The sequence below is a fragment of the Marmota monax genome, unplaced genomic scaffold, assembly GCF_021218885.2.
Source record: "Marmota monax isolate L192 unplaced genomic scaffold, Marmota_monax_Labrador192_F-V1.1 WCK01_AAM20220418_F8-fsc00011, whole genome shotgun sequence".
Lineage (NCBI taxonomy): Eukaryota > Metazoa > Chordata > Mammalia > Rodentia > Sciuridae > Marmota > Marmota monax.
Window position 1 is genome coordinate 2900135 of NW_026693082.1, and position 27127 is coordinate 2927261.

Here is a 27127-nt window from a genome sequence, read left to right on the forward strand (position 1 = left end):
TTCTAACCAAAATGTAGAATGTGTAACATACAAGTAGAAACTTTAAAAATTTTCCCTGATATTTCATATTTGAATTTTTATAACTGAAGGCATCATATTTTGTGGTATGAAATTTCCTAAACTCTGGAAAATTGAAGTTGCTCAATTTAAGGTCCTTTATGAAAAAAAAATCAAAAGTCTTATTGTTTTGGGGTTACCAAAAATGAAGGAAAAATACAGAAAATAAGACAATTAAATCACATTCAGTATAAACACATTAATGTTATAGAACATCATTCCAAACATTTTTTTATGTTTATGTCCACAAATGTATGATTACATATTGATACAACTGCACTTGTCCTATAAATTCTTAGTCTATATCTTTCTGTCAACAATGTTATGGGCATCTTAAATGAAAATAAATAGAAGCTGGGACTACAGGTGTGCATCACCACACCAGGCCAAGAAAGATTATTCTTTTTTTGGGGGGGCGGGGGAGAGTACTAGGGATTGAACTCAGAGCCACATCCTCAGCCATATTTTGTATTTTATTTAGAGACAGGGTTTCACTGAGTTGCTTAGTGCCTTGCTTTTGCTGAGGCTGGCTTTGAACTCGCAATCCTCCTGCCTCAGCCTCCCGAGCCACTGGGATTATAGGTGTGTGCCACCATGCAAAGATTTTTCTTATTAAAATATTACTTGCCCCTTACTTATATAGATCCTGAAGGGGAGTTAAAAGGGGAGTTAAGGGGAGTTAAAAGTTAAAAACCACTGCTGTCATAGCCTTGGTAATTACAGTTTCCCTGAGCTCCACCTTCCTCCTTATTAAAGGTGGACACTGCTCTCTGTTGTATCTCGCTTACTAGGTGGAATCTAGCAATCAAATGAGACTGTGAACTGTAGAGCTTATTCTGTGAAGAATCCACACAAAAGTTCACACAGGGAGACAGCTTATAGAAAGAAAAAAAAAAAAAAAACCAACCTTTGTCTACAAGAAAACTTATACTAGTGTGAATTTTGAAGAATTAAGGTAGCCATGTCTGATCTTTTCTAATAAAGTTTATCAAATGTTTCCTGAATTTTGATGTTATGCACCAGTCAAAACAAATATAGCCAGATGTTAAGGCTCAATATTCGGCATCTACCTGAATAATCTGGGCAGCAAGCTCTGGGGTCCCATGCTTCAGGTCATGCCCGTTGATAGCCAGCACACGATCGTTGCTGCTAAGCCTGCCATCCTGGGCGGCCAGACCCCCTTCCAACAAGTCAAGAATAAAAACACCTGGCTCATCTGTCCTTCGTACTAATTTAATGCCAAGCTGTTCTCCAGAGTCCCGTTTATGAAGAACCACATGGAAAACCTCTTCCCGAGGAGAGTTGCTGTCAGAATGGGTGCATGCTCGGTTGCCAAAGCGCCTCTCCCGCAGCACAGTAAGATGCAGAGTGTTACAGGGCTGGGAAAGGACAGCTCTGGCATAGTTATGGGACACATTGCTGATATCATAGTTGTTGACCTAGGGAAAAAAAACAAAATTAGGATCAACACATAATAATCTTTTATTTTCTTAATTTGCAGAAATGTTTGTATGCCACTTTCAATGGAAACAAGATTGTGAAAATGCTATACAGCATTTTACATTATTTATAAAGAAAAGCAATTTGAAGACATTTAAAAATACAGTTTCTAAAATCAACTTACTAGAACTGGATAGAGAATAGGAGTTAGGATCACAGGCTTTGATGATAGTCTTGAATTAGAGTCCTTGGTTCTGGCATACTAACTGATAAACCAGAGCTCCACTGGGTTACAAATTTGTTTTTCCAAATGAAGTACACTTAAACCCGGAGAAAATAATCTGAATTCTATTTTAAGGAAAATGGCACATTCCAAGTGCACAACCTACTTTAGATGAGTGACTTTCTAAGAAAAGTAGGTAATTAAAATTTCACTCTTAATTCTTTAGCATACAAGTATATATCTAACTCGCTAATCATAATTCAATACTAGATATCATTTATTAAATTTTACAACCTTGAAATAATTATAGTGACTGATCCTTGGACGTGTAAGATCACTTAGAAAATACATCCAGTTTCAAATATTCATCTAGTAAATAATCATAATTTTTAGGGTTTTTTTTTCTTAAACAATTAGAATTCTTTGAATTGGTCTGACTTAAAACAAACATTCTCTGAACATTTTCATTGGGGCAGGCTATGGGTTAGGTGTTTGTGATCACCTGAAATTCTTAAATCTTTTTCATATAAATTCATGTTAAGCCAGATCTCCCCTTTCCTATTTATCTGAGATTGATTTATCTTTTGGGGGTTTGCTGGTTTCTTTTTCCTGGGATGAACTTTACTAACTTTAACACTACTAACTAGAATTTTATTGCTTTTCACCTCTTTTTAAAAATTTCATCTTTTAAACTTCAGTCATCAAATTGATAGCTGTCACATATAAACTTCTCCCCAAGTCTGCAACATATAGGCACTTAGTAGTGGTGATCCAAGACTGATAGAAATGTTGACTAATATGGGTCAAGACCAGAACTTTAAGGTAGTGTCTGCAAAACTAGGCTGAAATGGACTCATCAGCTAAAAGCTACCTATTTCTAGGTTAACATCTCAAATTTGGTCATATCATAAAGGACTCTACAAAACATCTGGCTGAAATCCAACTATTTTTTCCAGCCACATGCAAACATGCTGTCTCATATTTTCTTTGTGAAATAGACTGAGAAATATCCTACAACTGGAAAAAGATTCATCCTTCTTGAATGCATGGCTGCCAGTGAAATTCAGAGAACAGACAGACCAAATAAAATGCTCCTTCTAGATTTTGTAAAACATCATCAGCAAAGTAAACTCTACCACATTTCTGGGTTAAGAGAGTGTGTGTGTGTGTGTGTGTGTGTGTGCGTGTGTGTGTATGCGCGCGCGCGCGTTTTAAGCAAAGTGATTAATACAAGACTAATTATTTTCCTTCAAAACTGGAGACACCTAAATCATCAATAATTTTTGTCAAACTAAAATACTTATTCTTACTAATGTTCTAAAAGTTATATTATATTTAATAATGATGTTGATAAAGCTTATAAAAGCAGTTCTTTAAAAACTATAAATTTGTGAATAGCAGCAAAAGATCTTGAGAGCATATGGTCCTCCTTTGCAAAGAGGCTTTTAATAAAGAAACATAAATGTATGTATATGTATCTTTCTCTCTTTGTCTATATCTATTATGGGGGAAACAAAGTCACCCACTGTTAGCTGCACATGGTTTGCTTAAATAAAACTAGAGCTTAGCTCTCTGGTCTGCAAATAATCTTACTGCTTCTTGGGCATTTTCAAATTGGTTTACCCATATCCAGCTTATATGAAGTAGAAAATAACAACAACAAAAAACCAAACGGGGAAAAAAACCATTCAAAAAGGGTTTTTACTTATTTCTTTTTGCAGTACTAGGGGTTCAACCCAGGCCTTGCACTCTATCACTGAGCTATATCCTCATCCCACAAGAGTTTCACTTCTCAATGACCACAAGTGTTTTACTTCTCCACTTCTGGACAAAGTGGGTAGCTTCACTTATGGGCTCCAAAGCACCACTGTGGGTGTGTGTGTAGGGTATTCTACTAATCAGACATGAAATAGTGAAGCCTACACCAGAGCAAATGGAAGTACGAGGTAGGTATCTGAAGATCATGGTGCTAGACTCAACAACAAATCTAAAGAAGGAAAAGTCCTTGCACTTGAGTTTTCTTAAGAGACAGATTTTCTTGTTCATGAGTATTTATTTCATCTTTCCAGAAATTATTCCATTTTTTGAGCTTTAAATATCATTACACTGATTCAAATGTCCAGACCAGTCTTCATATAAATTCCAATTGTATAGAGAATTCTTTATCTCTGAGGTTTCAATATGCCCGCCAATAAATTATCTTGTCTATGCTAATTGTTTTTTTGGGAATACTTATTTCTTCTTAAAAATAATCTTCTGGAACAATAGAAAGAGTTGTATCAGGGGTTATTAAAAATGCAGTTAGAATTCTTAGAGTGTATGTGGGAGTCAGTAAGAGATGACTAAAATTTCTGAACTCTGTCTTAAATTTCTGTGATATAAATTATAAGTAAGTTGGTCTGGGGTAGTATCGTTCAATGACAAAGCACTTTCTTAGCATTCATGGGCCCTGGGTTCAATTCCCTATACCACCAAAAAAAAAAAAAGTAACTAATGTTTTGTGGTTCTGACTACAGTCAGTAATCAATATACAGAAAGATAAAACAGACATAAAAGTAAGAGATGGATGGGAAAACTGGGTGTGGGAAATACCAATGGATAAGAAAATCTCAGCCTGGGTAAAGGTCACCCTGGACTAGTCAGTCATGGAGCCTAAGCCAGGAAGAACCTAGCATGCCCAGAGAGCCTGGTACTGTGTATACAGTCACATGTGAGACTGAAAATTAAGTATACATATATGTGTATATATATATATGTAAAAGTATATGGGGATACAGAAAAAATTAAAGATAAACTCTGATCTGCTTTGCACATGAAAATAGAAAAACTTTTCTATCAATTTCCATAATATCATAATTTTCTAAGTTTTAAACTTATAAGAACAAAAAGGCCCAAGTTAACAGAAAAAACTAAAACTGATACCTGAAGAATCTGGTCTCCAGCAAGGAGTCTCCCATCTCTGGCAATAATCCCATCCCGGTAGACTTCCTGGATGACAATGTTAATTAGTGGCGTTTCATTGCCACCCACAATGCTAATTCCTAACTGAATGTACGGATTGGACCGGTGAATTTCAATGGTGGTAACTTCTCCTTCTGGCAAACTAAGTGGCTGTTGTGCAGCTGCCAAGTTGAAAATGAGAGAAGAAAAACAAAGAAAAAAATGTTTTATATTCTGATTCTTTTCAGGTCAATAAGGCTTCTCATGTTATTATGTAGATGATTAATAATAACAAAGCAATGCCACTGGATAAGAAATGTAATGACAAACAAAATCTATGTTAACATTATCTAAAATTTCCTCTTTCCAAAGGCGATCAGCAAATAATCAACAAATAACTACTGCATATCAGATCACTAGGGCTGACAAGAATGATCTGATGAAGAAACATTAACACAAATCATCTTGCCATGACTAATAAGAGAAGAGAAAGTCTAGGCCATGAAGCAGTGTAAATAGTTCAAGGCAGTGAAAAAAGAAAACCCTAATTCTGTAGTAAATAAGCCCTCAGGTGTTAAGAAATTTGCCTTATCAAGCTCCTAAGAAAGAGGCAGATCTTGAGTCTTAGGAGATGAAAAGGGTCCACAGCTATAGCCAGAAAAATTTGAGTATGCAGTAAAATTTGTAGTTTGTAAGAGAAAATTATTTTTAGAAGTAAAATATGTAAGGCTAACTGCAGAGGACTGCCTAAGATCTAGAACTGCAGGCTTTCCGTTTATTTCCTGGTGGGGTGTACAGATAGAGCTGTGGTTAGCTCCAGAGGTGAATGATGATTAGAAGCATGTTCTTGAAGTCAGATATCAAATCCCCAGCTACCTAGTGGCTATATAAGCTTTCCCTTTTAATCTTAATCTTCTAATGATGTTTAAGCATTAATTAACTACATAGAAAGTACTCAATATAGTGCCTGACATAGAATAAGCAGTTGATATCAGCTAACATTTTTGTTTCTGTTCTTGATATTGTTGATTTCTTATGTCAAGAGACAAACAAGTTTCTGAACACATACACATGAATAATAAGAACTGTGTGAATGACCAGTGAATTTGTGGATTACTAGAGAAAAGGGATGGGGAAGGTTCACCTTCCTCCAGGGTAAGACTCATGTTTTATTTCTAAAATGCAAATTGCTAGAACTATACACTGAAAAGGGTGCATGATGTGGTATGTGAATTACATCTCAAAGTGATATTTTTAAAGAGGACAAAGTGTTGGAAGAGTAGTGGGAAAGAAGGCAATATAGAGAGGAAGTACACGAAGAGATAAACTGCACGTACTGTCGGCTCCGGTGCTCTCTTCGAAGGCAGGGTTGTCCAAGCCAGGCTCTTCAGTCCAAGTGGGAAGAGATGCAGGTGTTGAATTCCGCTCAGGGGGCACTGTGCCTGTGCCTGTCCCCATCCCCAAACAGTCTGTTTCTAGAGATAAAGTACCTGAAGGATCTATTATAGTGGATCCATTTTCATTCTCAATCTCTGTCTGAGTTTTACTAGTTTTCCTTCTCTCTAAGGCAACTCTCCGATGAGAAGCTCCAGGACACCTAGAAAGAGTATTAGGTGGTTTCCAGATGATTTGAAAAGTAAACAAAAGGGAGAGGGATGGGTGGATTACTAGTTTTCTTGAACAAAGGAACTGCAGAGGCTTCCTTTCAAAAAGATCCTAGAAATACCACACAAGTGGTACAAAATTCTGATCCTGATCTCAAAATAAGTTCTTACACTCCACATAGCAGGCAAATTACAAATAAATGGCATTGGCATTAACAGTGGTTTGATATCAATCTCAAAGAATACTTCAGTGGAGAACCATTTTCAGGTATACATTAGTCATCAGAAAACACTCAATAATGTCTGCGTTGCAGGACTGACCCCAAGAATCTGATCATATGATCCCTTTCACAGGCAAGTTGTCTCAAGCAGAGGAATGGATCATCAGTCTCGGCCCGGAGGGGTGTCCCAACTTAAGATGCTCAGTGTGCCTCAAGGCCACTCTACTCTCCACAGTTACATTACACACCCATTAATTAGTGGGTACTAATGCACCTGACGCTTTACAACTTAAAGCAAGGCACAGTTGATTAGAAACAGGCCCAAATAACTATGATAGACATGAAGGGAGACAAAGAGATATCTCCTAGTCAATAAAACTAGGTTTGCAAAATTGGCATTACAGATAAGCTATGTGAGCTGAAGAATGTATTTCAATTATTTGGGAAACTTACATAATACCAAGAAATAAGAACTGTTAACGCACTTATTTTTACTTATTTACGCAAACAGAAAGGTCAGATGGACCCTTATTTAAACTCAAAACATTTAAATAAAGGCTTTATATAACATATTAGAAATGATATTCGTTTAATTGGACACCTAGTTGGACGTCATGACCAATAATGCCCAGTATGAAGAGTGGAAGATGCAAATTAGTGAATGAGAGCCCCCTCTGGGAGAGGAGATTATCCTAGACTGTATACTAAGGCTGCAGACCTTCATTTAATAATAATATTTTTAAAATTCCCACATTTCTAACAAAACACAGGATTAAATACAACTAAAAGCTACTCCTTAACTATAAAAGTAATGTTTTCCCTTGAGGACTAAAGATTTATTTTAAACCGTATATTTCAAGTTCTTGAAAAGGCCCGCTATGAACTTCCTTTTATTCACTTTTCTCTCATTTCTTGTTTTCTCTATATCTTGTTAATAAGGGGGATAATTGATTTTCTTCTCTGCATTGTTCCTGCAAGGACCTGACAAACATTTCTGAAATTAGATCATGGAAAACACTACTTTTGTCAGATAAGCAGATTTAATTAGAAATATATTTTAAAAATATTTTATCCTCCTCTCCCCCAAAAAACTAGAGGCAAAAACTGGACTATAAAAATATTGACTGAAAAAAATAGGTTAAGATTTAATTTCCAAAATATATCATAGACAAATATCCACATGGGCAAAAGCTAGTACTCAGAGGAAAAAAAAAACAGACCAGAAGCAGGAAATAAAAAATATAAACAGAATGTGAACATCTGGGAATTGGCTAAGCCAACAATCCTAAATTATCCGCACACCAAATAATTATGGCATATCTAAAAACACACTAAAAACAAAATTTCAAAAAGGTAAACCCAAAATTGTTGGAGAGGTGAAGAAACAGGCATACTTACATTCCCAATGGGACAGCAAATTGCTAACAAAACAGGAAATTACTGACAGGAACAGGAAAGATATTAAAAAGGATATCATTTAAAAACACGGAAAAATGACCTCACCCAGCATTAGAGGAAGAATGCCACAGACAGGACTTTTGGGAACACCCAGAGTCAGACAAGATGGGTCAGCTGAGCAGACGGAGACAGAACCACAGACAGAAGATGGGAAGAGGAAACTCCACACCTAACTAAGGGAGGCAGAGTACTGGCAGAGTGGCCAACAAGGCAATTGCCAAACAGGGGCAAATAAGGAGCTTTCAGTCTGATTTGGGAAAAACTCAGGGTGTATTTCAAAGGTGCTCTATTTTGAATCTGAAATATCCTCCAAAAGCTCATGTAAAGCCTTGGTTCCCAGCAACGGCACTATAGGGAAGTGGTGAACCTTTGTGAGACAGGGCTTAGTGGGAGAAAAATAGGTCATTAGAAGGCATACCCTTGAAGGGGATATTGGGATCCTGTCCCCTTTCCTCTCTTTGCTTGTCCACCACAATGACACGAACAGGCCTCCTCTACCACACACTCCCTACTATGATGTACTATGCCACCACAGGCCCAAAGCAATAGGGCCAAAGTGACCACAGACTGAAACCTTTGAAACCACAAGTTAAAATAAACCTTTCTTCCTTTTAAGTTTATTATCTCAGGTATTTTGTCATAGCAACAGAAAGCTAATACAGATCATGGTGACATGAGAAAAGAAACTTGGCAATGAGGACAAAAGCCCAGAGTATAATATAAACATTTTTGTTAATATACCAGGCATTCTAAGCAAACTAGACACTGAAAATTGAACAATTTAAAGGAAAAAGAGGGTTAGGATAGTCCATTCAAAACCTGAGCATATGGAAATAGCTGCTAACAGGCCTGGTGTTTCTTTTTGGTTGTATTGAAATGTTCTAAAAATTAGATTGTGATGAATATACTAAAACTGTACACTTTAAAAAGGCGAGTTTTATAATATGTGAAATATACCACAATAAACTTATTTTAAAAAACTGTTAGGGAACAAATAGATCTGACAGAAAAGCTCATGACCAACAGCTCAGAACTATCAAATTTGTAATCAACTGAAAGACAAAGACTCCTATACACATTATTTGCCTCACAACCACTTTACTATCTCCATTTATAAATGGAACACTTGAGACTTAACTATGCCAACATCACAGCTATTTTATTGCAGAGCCCCAATCCAAATATAATCATATTTCAAAGGTTTCTGCTCTTTCCTTCCTATCACATGCCCCCCAGTCTCAGAAAAACATAAATCAAATTTGTTCTACAAACTTTCCTAGAAATAATAATAGATGTAAGAGCTAGAAGGGCCATAGTAGTTGTTAAAAATTAATAAATAAAAAAGCAAACAAAACCAAAAACCTATGTAGTTTTGGAAACAGAGCCCTTAACACTAACACAAACTATGGGAATAGAGCAGGCAGCTTGGTTTATTCAAGCAGGTAACTGAATGTAGTAGAGTAGTATAGAGATATTAAAAACGAATATAGAAATGTGTACAATGTTTTATTAGAACAGGGTAGGCATGTGCTGAGAACACCTGTGCACGTGGAGTCTGAGGCTATGTCCAGCACAAACTGCCAGAGGCTGAGGTCTGTACCTCCACAGGGCGGGGTCTCTAGATGAAAGTGTGCATTTTAATTTTCTTAAAATAAAATCAAAGGGCTCTTGCAGAAGCCAAGTGCCAAACTGAGGGATATTTTTTCTTCTCTTAATGAAGGTCATGTCTATTCCCACTTGATTTGTGCTACAACAACATATTCCCTGATAAAAATTGTATATGAGCAAATTCATATAAGGAAACATATGGTTTAAAAGAACACACTATATTATTATCAGTTGTATTAATAGTGGGGTAACAGTGGTGGTAATATACCAGTAAAATAAAGCAACACATGCTAAGTGCCATACAATGTCTGGAAAGTAAAGGAACTGAAAGAATGTGAACATCCTAGAACCAAGAAAAATGATAAAAAGTTATAAAGTAAACTATGCAAAACCCCAAATCAACTGATATTGGTGAAAACAGTGCTTCAGGATATCTAAAAAGCCTCTTTTCCACAAAAGCAATGTGAAGACTGGAAGAAATCATCAGAACCAATTATTTCTGAACTCTAGTCAAAGAATTGGAGTAATTCAGAAAGGATTTATTTAAGGAAAATGGCTGATTCTGAATCTGAACAGGGAGCTTTGTGGCAACTGGACAAGTCCTATTGCTATCCCCATCTCCTCAGCTGCATTACTGGAAAAGTAACAGTCTCTTCATACTGAAAATCAGGAGTCTCACAGTCATTAGAGGAGCCAACTGGAGTGCCTCCAAAGCCCCATGCTCAGAAAACTGTCATTAAATGACCTGTTGGTTCCCTGGAGGCCTCCACTCAGAAGGCTGTCTCTGTCTGACTTAGAGATTGCTCAGTACAAATAGTCTTTTTGCTGGGGGCATTTGTTGGAGGGAAGGGGAGAATCACATACAGTTGCTTAAGATTGTGACTGCCTGTGGGAGAAAAGCAAAAGTTGAAAAGAAAAACTTAAAAAGAAAAACTAGGGAATGAAATGTCTTCAGGGGTTCAAGGGCTGTGTATACACACAGGAAAGATAAAAGAAGACCTGAGCTCACTTTGGGTTGATGATGAAGCGCTGTGAAAACAGAGTATGAAAACTTAGGCAGAGCTGTCAACTGCTCAGAGTGGTGAAGGCATAGCATTCCCCATCATGTACAGAGCCCTCGCGAAGATGTTGAGATTTATTGCGTCCAGGCATTTATGAAAGTCTGTCCAATCATTAGCTGACCAGTGAATAAGATTAAAAAGGATTAGTTCATAGAAGTCACAGAACAAATAACAATAACAAAAGCAATAATAAATCCTGAAAAGGGGAAAGAATCTAATTTCCAGAGTTGCCAGATTATATTATTTAAATTGCCCAGAAGTTCAAAATATGATTAAGAGAAATGCAAAGAAACAAGTAAGTATGGTCCACACACAGGAAAAGAGCAACAATAAAAACTGTCCCTAAGGAAGCCCAAACATTATATTTATAGACGATGACTTAAATCAGCTATTTTGAAAATATTCAAGAACTAAAGAAAACCATATATAAAAAACTAAAAGAAAATATGAGAATTATGTCTCACCAAAAAGAAAGTATCAATTAAAATGAAAGCATAATAAAAAACTAAATTGAAATTCTAGTGATAAAAAGTACAATAAACAAGAAATTCGCTAGAGAACAGACATGAAAAGAAAAAGCAGACTTGAAGATAGGTTAACTAAGATTATCAATCTGAGACACAGAAAGAAAAATGAGAGAGAAAACAAAAAAGAACAACACAGAAAGAAAAATGGTGGTGGTGGGGGGAAGGAGTAGGGCCCTGTGGGGTACCATGAGGAGCAGAAAAAAGAAGGAACAGAAAGAGTATTTGAAGAAATAATCAAAACCAAAGTTGACTAAAAAAAAAAAACAACACATTCATTTCTACATCTAAGAGGATCAACAAAGTCCAAGTAAGAAAACTAGCAGTGAGTTCCATAAGTAGACACATCATAATCAAACTGATAAAAAACAAAGAAAAGGAATCTTCAAAGCAGGAAGAGAGAAACAACTTATCACATGGAAAAGATCCTCATAAGATCCTGATGATTTCTTTTCAGAAAACATAGAGGCTAAAAGGCCAGCCATGGATAACATGGTCAAAGTTTTAAAATTTAAAAATTAAAAAAAAATTAAAATGGAAAGCACAAGAGAATATCTATATCCTGTAGAATTATCCTTCAAAACAAAAACCAGCTTAAGACATTACCACATAAACTAAAAACAAAGAGCTTGTTGCTAGCAGACCTGCCCTCTAAGAAATACTAAAAAGAGTCCTTTAGGCTTACCTGAAAGGATACCTGACAGTAACTCAAATACACATGAAGAAATAAAGAGTTCCAGGAAAGGTGGATAAATATAAAAAGATAGCATATCTTCCTTTTTTTGTTGTTGTTTATAACATTTTTTTCCCTATCTGCTCTAAAGACAACTATACAAAACAACAATTAGAATTCTTTGTTGGTGGGTACATAATACACAAAGATGAAGTTTTCATAATAGTAACAGCAGGAAAGAGGAGGAGAAAACAAAAGTACATACTGTCATGCATCATTACTAATGGGGAAATGTTCTGAGAAATGCACCATTAAGTACTGCAGAGTGCACTCAACAACTCTATGTGGTCCAGGTCAATTACTTAAGGTAGCCGTTTGATGTGCTCGAGATATGGCAAACAAGATGTATGAGGCTGCTGGTGGCATAACACAGAATACTGTTCAACAACAAAATATGTTTTAATAAGTAGAAGGTATGATAAAAAGTAAAGACGCAAAGCAGTAACAGTCATTTATTATTAAATATTATGTTCTCTACATAACTGTACCTGTTATACTTTTATAAGATTGGAAGCACAGTAGGTCTGTTTACATGAGCATCACCATAAACACATGGTGATACGTTACACCAGTGTTACATTGGCTATGACATTACTAGACAATAGGAATTTTTCAGTTCCATTATAATCTTATGAGAACACTACCATATGTGCAGTCTGTTATTAACTGAAACGCTGTGAAGCAGTGTGTGATTATGCAAAGTTTCTGTATACCTAGTGTTGATGGATAATTTTATCAATATGAATGGGCCATGGAGTAAGTGCCCAAACTGAACATTGTTTCTGGGTGTGTCTGTGAGGGTGGGTCTAGATGAAGGTAGTGCTCAATCAGAGAACTCAGTAAAGTATAAGGGAAAGACCTCTCTACAATATGGTTGGGTATCATTCAATCCATTGAGGATCTGTACAGAGAAAAAGGCAGAGGAAAGACAACATAGTCCCTTTTCCCCTCTCACACTGCTGGGACATCTCATCTTCTCCTACGCCTAAAACTGGGATTTACACCATGGCTCCTTTAGCTCTCAAACCTTTAGACTGAATTACATCACTGATTATCCCAAGTCTCCAGCTAGTAGACAGCATCTTGTGGGACTTTTCAGTCTCTCCATAATCATGGGAGCCAACTCTTCATTAAGAAATCTCCTGGGGCTGGGATCGTGGCTGAGTGGTAGAGCGCTCGCCTATCACATGTGAGGCCTTGGGTTCAATCCTCAGCACCAGATATAAATAAATAAAATAAAAGTATTATGGCCAACTTCAACTAAAAAAAAATAAATATAAAAAATTGGAAAAAAAAAAGAAATCTCCTATTGGTTCTGTTTCTGTGAATAAAGCTGTTATAAACAAACACATTAATTGTAATCCCAGGATAACCACTGAGAAAATAATTTTAGTTAAAATAACCAGGGGCTGGGTGCAGTGATGCACGCCTATAATCCCAGTGACTCATGTCTGTATTCCCAGTAACTTGGGAGGATGAGGCAGGAGCATTGCAAATTCTAGGCCAGCCTCAGCAACTTAGGTTCTAAGCAACTCAGACCCTGTCTCAAAATAAAAAATAAGAGGTTTAGGATATGGCTCAGTGGTTAAGCACCTCTGGGTTCAATTCCCAGTACAAAAACAAACAAGCAAAGAAAGAAAGAAATACAAGAGAATTAAAATGATGTACTAGAAAAAATCTAACACAAAAACAGAACAGAGGAATAAAGAAACAGAGAAAGACAATAACAAATAGCAAAATGGCAGACATAAATGCCACTTTATGAGTAATTAAATTGATGATTTGATTAGAGTAAATATCCATTCAAAAGCCAGGCATTGGCAGAATGAGATAAAGAAACAAAACAAACACAATCCCACTATGTACTACCCACAAGAGACACACTTCAGATTCAAAAGCATAAATGGGCCAAAAGTAAGAGATGGAAAGAAAACAAACAAACAAACATATAAACAATAGCCAAAAGAGGATAGGAAGGCATACTAGTTTCAGCAAAATAGATTTTAGAAGAAAAAATAATTTTTAATGACAAAGGACATTTTATAATGATGAAAGAAAAGCCTGATCTATCAAGAAGATATAACAATTATAAATATAAACACACCAAACAACAGACCCCAGAAACACAACAAATATTTAAGGAAGAAAGAATTCAACATAACGAAAGCTTCAATAATGGGTAGAACGATTAGATATAAGAACAAAAGAATAAACAGATTTTAATAAGACTATAAAACAACTACGCCTATCAGACATCTACAGAACACTCCATCTATCAATAGCAGAACACATATTCTTTTCAAGAACACATGGAATCATTTAATTTACCAGGATAGACCATGAGGTAGGCCATTAAAAAAAGCCTCAATAAAATTTAAAGGGTTGAATAATACACATTATGTTCTCCCACAAATAATTAACTAAAAGTAGATCAAAGACCTAAATGTAAAAGCTTATAAAACTTTTGGGTGTAAATCCTTGTAATCTTGGATTAGCCAATGCCTTCTTTTTTTTTTAATATTTATTTTTTAGTTGTACACACACCTTTATTTTTTTATTTATTTTTATGTGGTGATGAGGATCGAACCCAAGCCTTCACACGTGCTAGATGAGCACTGTACCACAGAGCCACAACCCCAGCCCAACCAATGGTTTCTTACATATGACCACAAAAGCACAAGCAAACAAAAAATAAACTGGGCTTCATAAAAATCAACTTATTTGTCCTTCAAAGGACATGGGAAAGCAAAAAGATACCTGATAGTCAGCTGGTACGTCAGAGAGAAAACCTTTAATAAGTTTTTTCTATGCTGAGACCTTCTCTAATTCACCAAATGGGCTTTTCCTTCTTAAAAATTATAAAAAAGAAAAATAGGATGCAAATGCACAATTTAACAACAACAAAAAAACTAACATTTAGAATTACTATATCTTTAAATGTTAAATTATTGAGGGTGGGTTAGGAATAGGCTAAAAGAGGTAAGGAAGAATGCTTTATTATTGATGTTGCTTGGCAGAATATAACAAAGTAATGATTTAAATGCTACATATTTAGTATAATAAATAGAATATTTCTTAAAGACTTTGTTTTTTCATTCAAAGCCAGACACTGTCTACATTTTTTAAATTCTTCATTGTTTTACTAATATGTAATTCATTAAGAGTACTTTTACTTAGAAACATTCATTTTTCCTAAATATTTTACTTTTAACTGTAGGAGGAAAATGTCAGCTCTTCTCAAACTGAAACATATTTCTTCTGATCAGTAGTCAGATGCGTTATCCATTGCGCCACTGGCCCATGCTTGAAACATATTTCTTAAGAGAATGTCTTCAAATAGGGAAGGCAATCTAATACTTTAAATCACCAAATTTATATAAACTATTGCTAATGCTCTATTTCTACCCATAACTAAGAGGTTTTCAAACCCTAAATATTCAAGGACAAAAGGTACATGATAGACATGACTTTTATGAGACTTATTGTTGCTGATGTTCAAATTCTGTGAATTTTAGTGAAACTTACAAAAATTACCTATTTCTCACAAGATTGTGTACAAAGACACCACAGTCATAACAATCACGTTCTATGCCTCAGCACATCATTCTTTTACTACTTCGTGTTGATTTGAGATATAGCTGCAATCATTTTTTACCTTTTCTCATCATAAGATGATGTCAATGTCTTTTCTGATGGGTCTACATGGTTCTATCACTGTTTCCCACAAAGAGACAAGAGATGCCAGGTGACTTGAGGCTGTATCATACCAGGCCTTGAAATGTCTGCCTTGTTTACAAGAACACTAAACAACTACATAAAAACTTTAAATACTCCAAGGCCACTATACAGAAAGGCCACCTGTAGGCGCTCCAGCTGGGCCCAAGCTTCTATTAATCCCCACCTTGGAGACAGACATGTGAATAAAGAAGCCATCTTGGAAGGAGACTCTCCATTTCTGACTGTTGTAGTCCCTGGCTTTATGCTTTTCCCAGATGTGGCCTAGATATGCAGCACTGACAGTCCATCTCTGCTGTGTCGTGTCTGAATTCCTAACTCATAGAATCTGTGCAAAGAATCAAATGCTTGTTGATGTATGTCCCTCTATTTGGCCTGATTAGTTTCCCAATATTGGATAACCAGAGCACAGGCTAACAACCGAATTGAATAAATATTAGAAGAGTGTCAACTTTTGAGCAAATGAATCCAAAGCCTAGTAAAGACACAGTCACAATCCTAAAGGAATCTGCAACCCAGAAGATTCCAACTTGCTATCAGCTTGCCAGGATTATGTAGTCTGCAGAACAGTGTGTAGCACACAGTACACAATATCTGTTGAATGAATGAAGAACTATATTATGTACAGTTGAGTTTTAGAAGATAAAACACTTCTACTTGAATTTTAACATTTTAAATTGAGACCAGAGAAAGGCAAGATCGTCATCATTTGTGTTCATATGGAATACAAAAATCTTATTAACTTTTATAATTTAACATTTTATATTTGTATTAGTAATCACTCTGTACTATTTATAGCAGGCAAATAACCACTTTTCCCAATAATCCACCTTTACATTGTATCTTTCACATTTAGGTTTAAGATACCTTGGAAATGAATAAATTCGGACCTCAAATATTAATAAGCACACCTGGAAAATGAACGTCCAAAAAGATGTAATTGTTTATCAACTTATAAATAAAAAGGATAGTTTGCAATTCCTAATTTTTAAAATCAGCATCATAAATGTTTTAATAGAAAATACTCTATATTAAATTCTTATATGCATACTAGTTCAATGAATATTCCTAAAAATCTAAGAAATTTTTAACTCACTTCTCTCAATTAAGACTTTGTTTGGTTCCTCTAAATCTCATAATTAATATTGATAAAAGGTCACAAAAGGCTAGGTATGGTGGCACACACCTGCAATCCCAGCAGCTTGGGAGGCTGAGCAGGAGGATTACGAGTTCAAAGTCAGCCTCAGCAACTTAGCAAGTCCCTAAGCAATTCAATGAGAACCTGTCTCTAAATAAAATATTAAAAGAGAGTTGGGGATGTTGGCTAGTGGTTAAGTGCCACTGGATTGAATCCCAAGCACTAGCACACCCCCTCCAAAAAATAAAAATAATTAAAAAAAAAAGGCACAAAAGAATCTTATACCTTAAGAATAGAACTATGAAGAGAAATAAAAAGCTCAAAGTATTCTACAGCTATAACGAGGCCTGACCCAGATTAGCATATTCCAAAGCCTGGTGCCAAATTCTAGGAAGTCTTATGTTCAGATTCAATGCCTACTGGTGACAAAAGACACACAGGAAAATTAAGATTGAACTACATGCATTTTCAAGTCTATCCATCCTATTTTCTCTTTTTTCAGGATCGATGACCAAACTCAGGTTCTTGCACATGCTAGGAAAGCACACTGCCACTGAGTTAAATTCCCAATCCTTAGCCTATTCTTTTTAGGCCTCCATTTTCAGACAACATAGTTTAGATATAGGCAGTTTCTCTGTAAACCTAAGCATTTCTAACATTTTTTTTAATTGGAATTATGCTTTATTTACATTAATCCTTCTTATTTATTTATTTATGCGTTACAATTTCTAACATTTTAATGGCATCTCATTATTTTTCATTCTTTCCTCATATGTCTTAATTATTTCTAATGAGTACTACAATACCATTTAGGAACAGAATGAACTTGTATATTCATGGATATGTATAGTAGTAGGGCACATGATCTGTCTGTGATAGGGTCAAGCATGGCATATTAGAAGGTAAACAAAAATACTAAAGTTGAAGTCTAACTCTATCATAAACTAGCTATAAATTTTTATGACAGTTTCCTCATTTGTAAAATGAGGGGGAAGATTAGATAATCTCCTTTCATTCTATGATTTTATGTTGGTTTAATGATAAGTCATTGCCTGCCAGACTCATATCTAAATGCACTATGATGTATTTGCACTGTTTTTCACAGAAATCAAGATACCCACAGATTCAAACTGTGCAAATGGCTTACCTTGAAGTTAAGAAATCAATACATTTATTTCTGTTATTTTATGTGGTCCTATAAACCTTTTTATAAAACCTAGTGACTTCTCTTTCATTTTAATCCTTCCTATAGCTTAAATAATTTTAAAGATCATCTTTTATTGAAATCAAATTATAAGATTCACCAATCACGAGGATGTGGGGGGAAAAGGCATACTCACACATTGCTGGTGGGACTGCAAACTGGTGCAACCACTTAGGAAAGCAGTATGGAGATTCCTTAGAAAATTTGGAATAGAGCCACCATTGGACCCAGCTATCCCACTCCCCAGTCTGTACCCAAAGGATTTAAAATCAGCATATTACAGCCCACATCAATGTTTATAGCAGCTCAATTCACAATAGTTAAACTGTGGAACCAACCTAGATGCCCTTCAATATGAATGGATAAAGAAACTGTGATACATATACACAATAAAATATTACTCAGCATTAAAAGAGAATAAAATGTGGCCTTTGCAGGTAAATGCATAGAGTTGGAGACTATCGTGCAAAGCAAAGTAAGCCAATCCCAAAAAACCAAAGGCCGGATGTTTTCTCTGATAAGTGAATGCTAATCCATAATGGGGGGCAGGGGCATGGGGGCAGAAAAAATGGTGGAATGAGATGGACATCATTACCCTAGGTACATGTATGACTGCACATATGGTGCAATGCTACATCATGTACAGCCAGAGAAGTGAAAGGTTGTGTTACATTTGTATAAAATGAATCAAAATGCATCCTGCTGTTACATACACCTAATTAGAATTAAAAAAAAAATTAAAAACTATTGAATATCTTGAAAAAACATGAGTTAAAAAAAAGATTCACCAATCAGCTAACTAAATTACTTAACCACTTTAAAAGCTTTTTAATCAGAAAAAAAAAAAAATCCAGTTTTCCAACTCCTAGTTCTTGTTCAGTTTAGCCTCTGAATAGACTCTACAAGATCTTAGCAAATAAAATCATGCACCTTATTTCCATACTTATTTTTCCAACAAAATTACCATTTTTATTAGTTGTATAATATCCTACTGGATTGATACACTACTGTAATTTTAATGCTTCTCTACTTGTAAGTAATTATTTTGACTACAATTTAACAAACTATACACAAGATTGCAGTAAATATCTTTATATATAAATTTTCCTTCCTTTGGATTATTTTCTTAGGATAATAAACTAGATAAAAGCATATTTACATTTATAGCTATCACCCATTTGAATTTGTTTTGTATTATAGTAATAAAAATATTAGTAAGTATAAAACTAGCTTCTCACTATAATTTCTATATTCATGTTTTTGATAAATCATCAAGTTAAATATTATCCCATGCAACTTATTGTATTAGATTTGTCTATTTATTTACTGGTGCTTGGTCTGTTTTTAACCAATTTTTTGTTTATTTGCTTCAACAATCTTTTTATAAAACCTAATTGTTTGTCTTTCTTTCCTATTTCTGGCTTACCTGTTTTTAAGATGTGCCTCCAGATCACAGCGTTGCATTACATCTTGGCACACTGAAGAAAATGGACATAAAACTAATAATTTGTCTAGAAGTTTATGAACTAGAATGCTAGATTTCTTACACAATTTGAAATGAAGTCTTTTGCGGTCCAATGGACAGAAATCTTTCTCTTGTAAAAAGTTTCTGAGGCACTTGTAGCAGAATGTATGTCCACAGGGCGTGTCTAGTGGCTGCAACAGAGGCTGAAGGCAAATATGGCAGACGAGGTCATCATCCACTTCATCCTGGTAATTATATAAGTGGTTTTCTCTTGTCCAGTGCTGTTGGCCACACTCAAAACACAGGGGGTTTAGGGAAGAACAGGAAGTCTGTTCCACTGACACCATTTCATCACTTGTTGTTCCCATTTTGAATCAAATGATGCAGTTTCTGTACCCTCATATATTAGACTTCCTCTGGAGGTTTGGTATTCCTTGAATAGACAGGGATGTATCTGATTATAGCCAAAATCTGTTTTTCTAGATAAACAATACAAAAAAAAAGTAATCAGTATCAATCAAGATAGGTTTAAAACAGTGAATATAGCATTACTAACATTTTTAGTACAAAATTAAAGTTTAGATCAGGTAACAAATTAGCCATAAAGATAAAGATAATTATTTCATAATTTATGAAATAAATTAATTTCCTCATAGCTAAGAATGACTTACACACTATTAAGATGTTGATCAAAAAAGAACTTGTGATTAAAAGCAAAGATACCATGTTATATGGTATGACATAAGAAATAATCAATTTGTTTTACTGACTGAAATCCCCAAATATTTCACTGTCCAATGATAGAATATTATGAAGATTAATTGACTTTAAAACTAACAGTGCATTCTGTGGTATATTATGTTAATACATTTATATTTGCCATCCCAGCCATCGCTTCTTACTTCTGATTTGGTACTATACAAAAGATAGCGTGTTTGAAATGTAGTCTTAAGGATAATTCAGTTTGTTAATAAAGTGACCTTTTGCTCTGCACTGTGGGAAAAAACTTCAAAGCATGATTTCAATATTCTCCCTCATATAAAACTGATTATAGAAAGACACATCTGCATAGCATATAAACATCTGTACAAACTGTTAGGTAAAATACTATTTTATTACATTAAATGGAAAAAAAATCTGCTGTAATTCAATTAAATAAGACATGTGGTAAATTTCAATTCTACTTCACATTATTCCATACTTTCATTAGATCTTGCTTACTTGGAGTGTGTATATTCTCGCCAACACAAGACTCTCACAACATTCTCCTTCAGGTTAGTACATGCCTAGTAGGGAACATTCCCCTCATATAAAGGCTTCCATACTTCTTACTGCCGAAGCACCAAGGGTTAAAAAATTAGATTCGATCCCTGATACAATAAAAAAACCCCAAACATACATATATATGTATATACGTATATATGTATATATGTATATACATATATATGTGTGTCCTACATATATACATTTCCAATCCAAAGGCAGCAGCTCTTCATATCCTTTCTGTAAGTATTTACAGAGTCTCCAGTATATGCTTAACACTGAAGCCCAGCAGAGGAAGAGGACAGTTAAGAAAACCAGCTATTAAAATTCTGTGTAATAAGTACTCTAAAGAAAGTGACACACAGGGTCTTGTATGAATGTGGGAAAGATGAGGAGAACTGGCATTTAATTCCATTTGGCTTTGTGGCTGGAAATACTTTTAAAAGAGGAAGAAACAAAGACTGCTGAGTTGTGACAGGAAGCATTAACCAGAGAGGAAAAATGGACAAGGGCATCTGGGGCAAGACAATAGCATCAGCTAGTAGCATCAGTTACATTTTCACAAGTCACAGGGGTTAGAAGGTGCACAAAACACTAAGGAAACCTGAAGCAGGTAAAACATCTCAGACAAAGAACATACATTGGGAAAGGGGAACTCGAAAACTTAGTATCCCTGCCCAAGGACAGGAAGAGTAAGATAACCTATTGATTCTACTAGTGTTTGTATTTCAATAATTAAATTTTCCTCCAATCACATACAGATATTTACTATTTTATTTATTTAGAGCACTTATTTTAAAACATTACATTTTAATAGATGTAACAAGAATGGTCATGAGTTTTAAGGGGATTGGGAAAAAATTCTGGTAGAACAGTTTGACCTGATCTTAGATAAATCATGATTTTTAAAGCTATCCTAGTAAAATAACCTGTGGTCTAAATACCAACATTAAGAGAGCCAAGCCTTCTTTTATTTGGTAACCTATATGGGATTTGTTCTTTGCCCTTTTGAACATTATGACTTTTTAAAATGTTAGTGTAAGCCAGGTGTAGTGGTGTACACCTGTAATCCCATTGACTTAGGAGGCTGAGGCAGGAAGATGTCAAGTTTGAGGATAGACTGAAACTCAGAGATAAAGTACCCCTGTTCAATCCCCAGTACCAAAAAGTGCAAGATATGAATGAGATTAAGGAGAGAAACATCATGTATCTCAGGAGATGGACTGCTTCAAACTAAGTATTCTAATACAGAATTTCTACAGATTCTTGTTTCCCTCTCAATTAGCAAGAAAGTTCACATATCCTTCGCTTTGTTTTGAGTGTTTAATTTCTTTTCCTCAAGAAAATGCACTGCAGTTCTAGCCTCCCACATAATGACTAAGAAAGCATTTATTTTAAGACTATTTTAGCTATTTCTAAATCTCTAACTTTAGTTCTTTATTTTTATTTTATCACAAAATCTTTTCATAAGGAAAATTAACATGTTCTTATTTAAAATACCAAAAAATTGCATTATCTCCACCCCCAAAATACCTCTATGCTACCATGAAACAAACATTAAATAGAAACTGAACTGTGAGGCCCTATGGCCAAGAAGTAAGAGCACAGACCCAGAACTGGTCTGAGGGGCAAAGTCCTTGGTTGGTCACTTACTACCCTTGTGATCTTATGTTTGATCTGTTTCCTTCTCCAGTGAAAAGTGGGGTTAATAACAGTGCCTATCTCAATAAAAAGTAAAAGTGTCGCTTAAAACAATGCCCAACACATAACAGATGCAATATAAATGTTAACTATTATTAAAGAAATAATAGTTCTGAGAAATTTTATGATGTGCCCAAACAACTCAAAATTAGTGAGAGAGAAGAAAAAACCCTTTCTTTCTTGCTTCTAGATATTATTACAGTAAAGAGGAAAGGTATCTCGTGAGTAAATTTTGTATAGGGGAAGACATCCTGGTCCCATGAAGACCACTTTCTCTCTTTTTGTGGTTTTCTTTCTCTGGGTAGATAATTTTCTTTCTGCTTTGTGTGAAGTCCACTGCACTGCCTCACACTACTCCTTTGGTAGGGGCTCTAAATTGTGAACTTGCCCTGGTTTGCATGTGTCCCCCAAAGGCTCAGGTACTAGAAGCTTGGTCCTTAGTGTGGAGGTGTGGAGGTGGTGGTCTTTGGGAGGTAGGGCCCAGTGTTAGGGGACTAGGTCACTGGGGTACAATACTCAGAAGGCATTAAAGTAGTTCTCCAAGGGCCCTCGCTAATTCCCACAAGAATTGCCTTAAAAAGAGCAAGCCTGGCCCTGACTCTCTCTGGATTCCCATTTCACCATGTCACCCTTCAGCAAGCAGTTGTTTTTCCTTTCTCTTCTATACTGTGATGCAGCTTGAGGGAGCTGACCCCTAGGCCAAACAGATGGACTTTTAGTCTTTAAAACTGTGAGCTAAATAAATCTCTTTTTAAAATAAAGTATTCAGCCTTATGTATTTTGTTATAATAACAGAAAACAGATAAAGAACTTTAAGAGTTGGGGCTTCCATAGAAGAAAAAGAAGCTCAATAATGTTGAATGACCAATTGCACAACTATATTCTAATTCTTGGTAAGTTTAGGTGACCAAAATTATATATCAATATCTATCTTATCTGCCCAAGTTTATGTATAATTTTTATTTTAATTATTATATATAGAATCTATGAGTATAGTTTAAGATATTAAAATACAAATCATTCAGTCTTGAACATTTCTCAAAATATAGAGACAAAATGTAGCATAATGTGTCTTTACAAACTACATTATCTGTTTAGCAATACTCTAAGAGTAGTAAAGAAAAAAACCTATTAAACTGGCTTCAATTATTACAACACATTTTAAATAATATATTGAAAAGTAGCCAGTGTAATGGAAAGGAAGTTATAAGTCACTGCTTACTACTTAACCCCAGGTATGATTAACATGTTCACTCTTCCTGGTTTAGGGGACAAGAATATCCTGGTACGTCAAAGATTTCAGAAAGAACTACAGTTCACTATTAATATACAAACTAAATAGCATTCAGTTAATTTCTCTTGTTATTGCTTTTGACTCAGATTTAAAAAGTCCTCACTGGCCCTAGCCTAGGAGATCCAGCTCAGAAAAAAAGATGATGAGCTAAGAGCTACCACAAAAGTAAGGTTAGACATTTGTAACTGCTGTGACTTATCAGTGCCTTATGTGGAAGAACACCCTCTCAATCCCTCTGGCAAACTCCTCCCCCTCAGCGCACCTCCCTCCCTTAGGCTCCTGCAGCTCTTTACACACACACACACCTTTATTTCAGCACCTTCCATGCTGTACATTTGCTTATATGTTTCCTCTTTTCTTTGAGAGCACAGATAGTGTCCTTTTTGCATTTTTTATTCCTATTTCTTGCACTTACTATGCACTACAAAATTTTTTTCCTAAGCTCATATTTGAGCCAGAAATACAAAACTATATAAAATAAATACAAGAAAACTTTGAGCATTTATTTTTAGCACTTCAAAGTAATCAATATATTGTACACTGTCATCTAATTTACATAGAATAAAGCATTACTCCCTTTAATCTTCAGAAGCCTGAAGAAAAAAAAGTGTCCTTGCTTTTGTATCACCTCAAGAAAATTTTATTGTGTCACATACCAGCTTTGACAGCTGCCCCTTTAACAAATAAATAAATGAAGCAGTCAAACCTTCTGGCCAGGATCTCTATCTACTCTGGACAAATTTGGCAGTTTCTTATTAAACTAACATACAACTACCATATGACCTAGCAACGGTATTCCTGGGCTTTTAACCCAGAGAGATTAAAACTCATGCTCACACAAAAACCTGCACACAGATATGTACAACAACCAGAATCTAGCCAGAATCTAGGAACAACCAGATCATCAATAGGTGGAAGGCTGCTAAACTGTGATATATATCCATCCCATGAAATATACTACTCAGCAATAAAAAGGAATGAACTACACTGATGCACAGATTTCCAAGTGTTACACGATATATAAAAGATGCAGGGTGGAGGATAAAAGGAGCTAACAGTATTCACTGGTTTAGTTTTATTGCTGTGTTAAGTTTATCTGCTGGATACACAAATAATTTAACTGCTTCCTTTATATTACAGTAACCTGAGAAGTCTCCAAAGAATTAAGTGACTGCAAAAAGCCAACCTAAAAGGTTGCATACTACGTTACCCTATTTCTATAAGATTCTTGGAATAAAATTATAGGAGCAGAAAATAGATTAGTGGATGCCAAGAGTTAAGGGTGGAGAGAAGGGTAACAGGAAAGGTCCTTGTGGTAATGCAAATGTCCTATAATTTGACTGTATTAATATCAATATACTGGTTGTGCTATTGTACTATAGTTTTGTTTGTCTGTTTTATTTTTTTGCAAGTTACTATTACCGTTGGTGGTGAAAGGCATAAAAGGAACATGTAATAAGTCTGGGTTATTTCTTCTTACAACTGCATGTGAATCTTTTATTTTAAATAAAGAGTTTAGTTTATAAAACATTACTGAATACCCTAAAGAGCTTTTGTTTAAATCTAAGCATATTTATTGCACTAAGTGTTCAAATATTCATTTGTAAAGAAACGACAAACCCATCAGATTAGCATTTTTATAAAAAATAACTTTTCTTCCCAAAATAAAAAAATATAGTAAGAAGAAAGGAACTTTTTTTAACAGAGTCTCAAATTGTTTCTTTTTCAACCACTGTAATCAATTCATATTGAAAGAAAGACCAGACGATAGTGAAGAAAAAAAAAAAAACTAAAAAGAGTAAAATGCAGAGATGAGCCCTACTTGCTATATAATGTAATGCAAAAGGATATAAATAAAATCCCATACTGAGTTACCTACCTAATCCCTACCTTCAGATGTTAGACTAAAGTTATACTTTCGAAATTATCCTAAAACATGTTTCCTTAGAGAACTTTAAAATTAGAACTTACATAAAAATTATTTCAGAAAACAAATATGCCAAGTGGCTTGCAAAGCTTTTCTACATAGTTAAGTATCCAGACAAATTTCTACCAGTCAGAAGAGACCTCTGTGGAAAGAACCTTATTCTAGGGAAGCCAGAATCCTACAGCATCTACAGCACATGGCTCATTTCAAGAGCATTCTTCACCAGCCAGCTGAGTGGAGGCAATTCCTAATGTCTTGGAAGAATGCCACAGATTCCCAAGTGTTACATGATACATAAAAGATGCAGGGTGGAGGGTAAAAGTACCTAACAATATTCACTGGTTTAGTTTTATTGTTGTGTTAAGTTTATGTGCTCGATACACAAATAATTTAACTGCTTCCTTAATTACATTTGAAGACAAGGGTTCAAATTTTAATCAATACCTTCTCTTTTCTTCTATGGATGAATGCTTTCAAATGTTTAACTCTTTCCACATTAAGTCCTAAAAACACATTTATTTTCAAGTGATGGATAAATTCTTATTTAAAACGTGCTTTGAGCACACACACATTCCTTTCATTTTGACCTAAAACAGAACAAACATTTTCTCTTACTGCTATCCAGTATCAAATGATAAATCCATAGCCTGTCTGGGAAGTTTGTGTTGTTGTTTTTTATTTTGTTTTGTTTTTGTCATTATAATAATAGACATTTTAAATATTCTGAACTGAAAATTCTTATTTTCACAGTATACATGTACAAGGGAGTAGTTCAAGATAAATAATGGAATCCTCCTGGCAGTGCAATATAAGATATGACAATGTTGTAAGACAAAGTAATTTTCTCTACTGGTTCCTAGAAAAGGGGCTATTTTAGGAGATGTTGCTGCACTCATCTGAAGGACCATGAGGGTTGGTTAGTTGACTGGTTTCTTCAAAGGCAAGAACAGGTAATTGTTTTTGGCACAAATAGATGGTTTCTAATGGCAGATTTCATTTCAGAGTCAATCATTTTTTTTCATTAAAAAAAAAAATCTAAAGCAATAGAAGAATAAGCTTTTCAATTTATTTCCCCCCATAAAGGCAAAGGAATCAGCAGGACATTACTATTCTGTGATCAAACAAATGAAGTGGAACTAAATAAGTCAGGATAGGTTTTATGGTGGTAGTATCACTAAATAATTAAGGTTCCCAGACTTCATTATCTTAACTATGGGGAAATGTAAGAAATTTAAATACTGCAGTTTCCAAAGTGAATCAGAGACACCAATAATTAAAAAAAAAAGACCTTATTTAAGATGTCCCATTTCTTCATTATAACTTTAAAAATATTTTATGTATTATTTATATACATTATATATAAACTTCGTATATATTTATAAAATTTATACATAATATGGGATTTGGGCACAAATAGATGGTTTGATTTATATAAGATTTCTATATTACATATACATTTATATTGTAAAAATTTGTTTTATACTATATTTATACTTACACATTATATAAATTTATATTTAGATTTATTTAA

At 34.9% G+C, this 27127-nt stretch overlaps 1 protein-coding gene across 5 annotated transcripts in view; it reads right to left on the reverse strand.

Moving 5' to 3' along the window:
• Nucleotides 1-27127, reverse strand: part of Lnx2 (ligand of numb-protein X 2) — a 77958-nt gene that overhangs the window by 17474 nt on the left and 33357 nt on the right. For all 5 annotated transcript variants that reach the window (XM_046454068.2, XM_046454064.2, XM_046454066.2 and 2 more), the window contains 4 exons: nucleotides 19373-19890; nucleotides 5998-6257; nucleotides 4643-4842; nucleotides 1128-1496 (listed from right to left, as the gene is read on the reverse strand). In XM_046454068.2, the coding sequence (XP_046310024.1) occupies nucleotides 1128-1496; nucleotides 4643-4842; nucleotides 5998-6257; nucleotides 19373-19779 (1236 nt within the window). In that variant the 5' untranslated portion in view covers nucleotides 19780-19890. The remainder of the gene's footprint in view (nucleotides 1-1127; nucleotides 1497-4642; nucleotides 4843-5997; nucleotides 6258-19372; nucleotides 19891-27127) is intronic.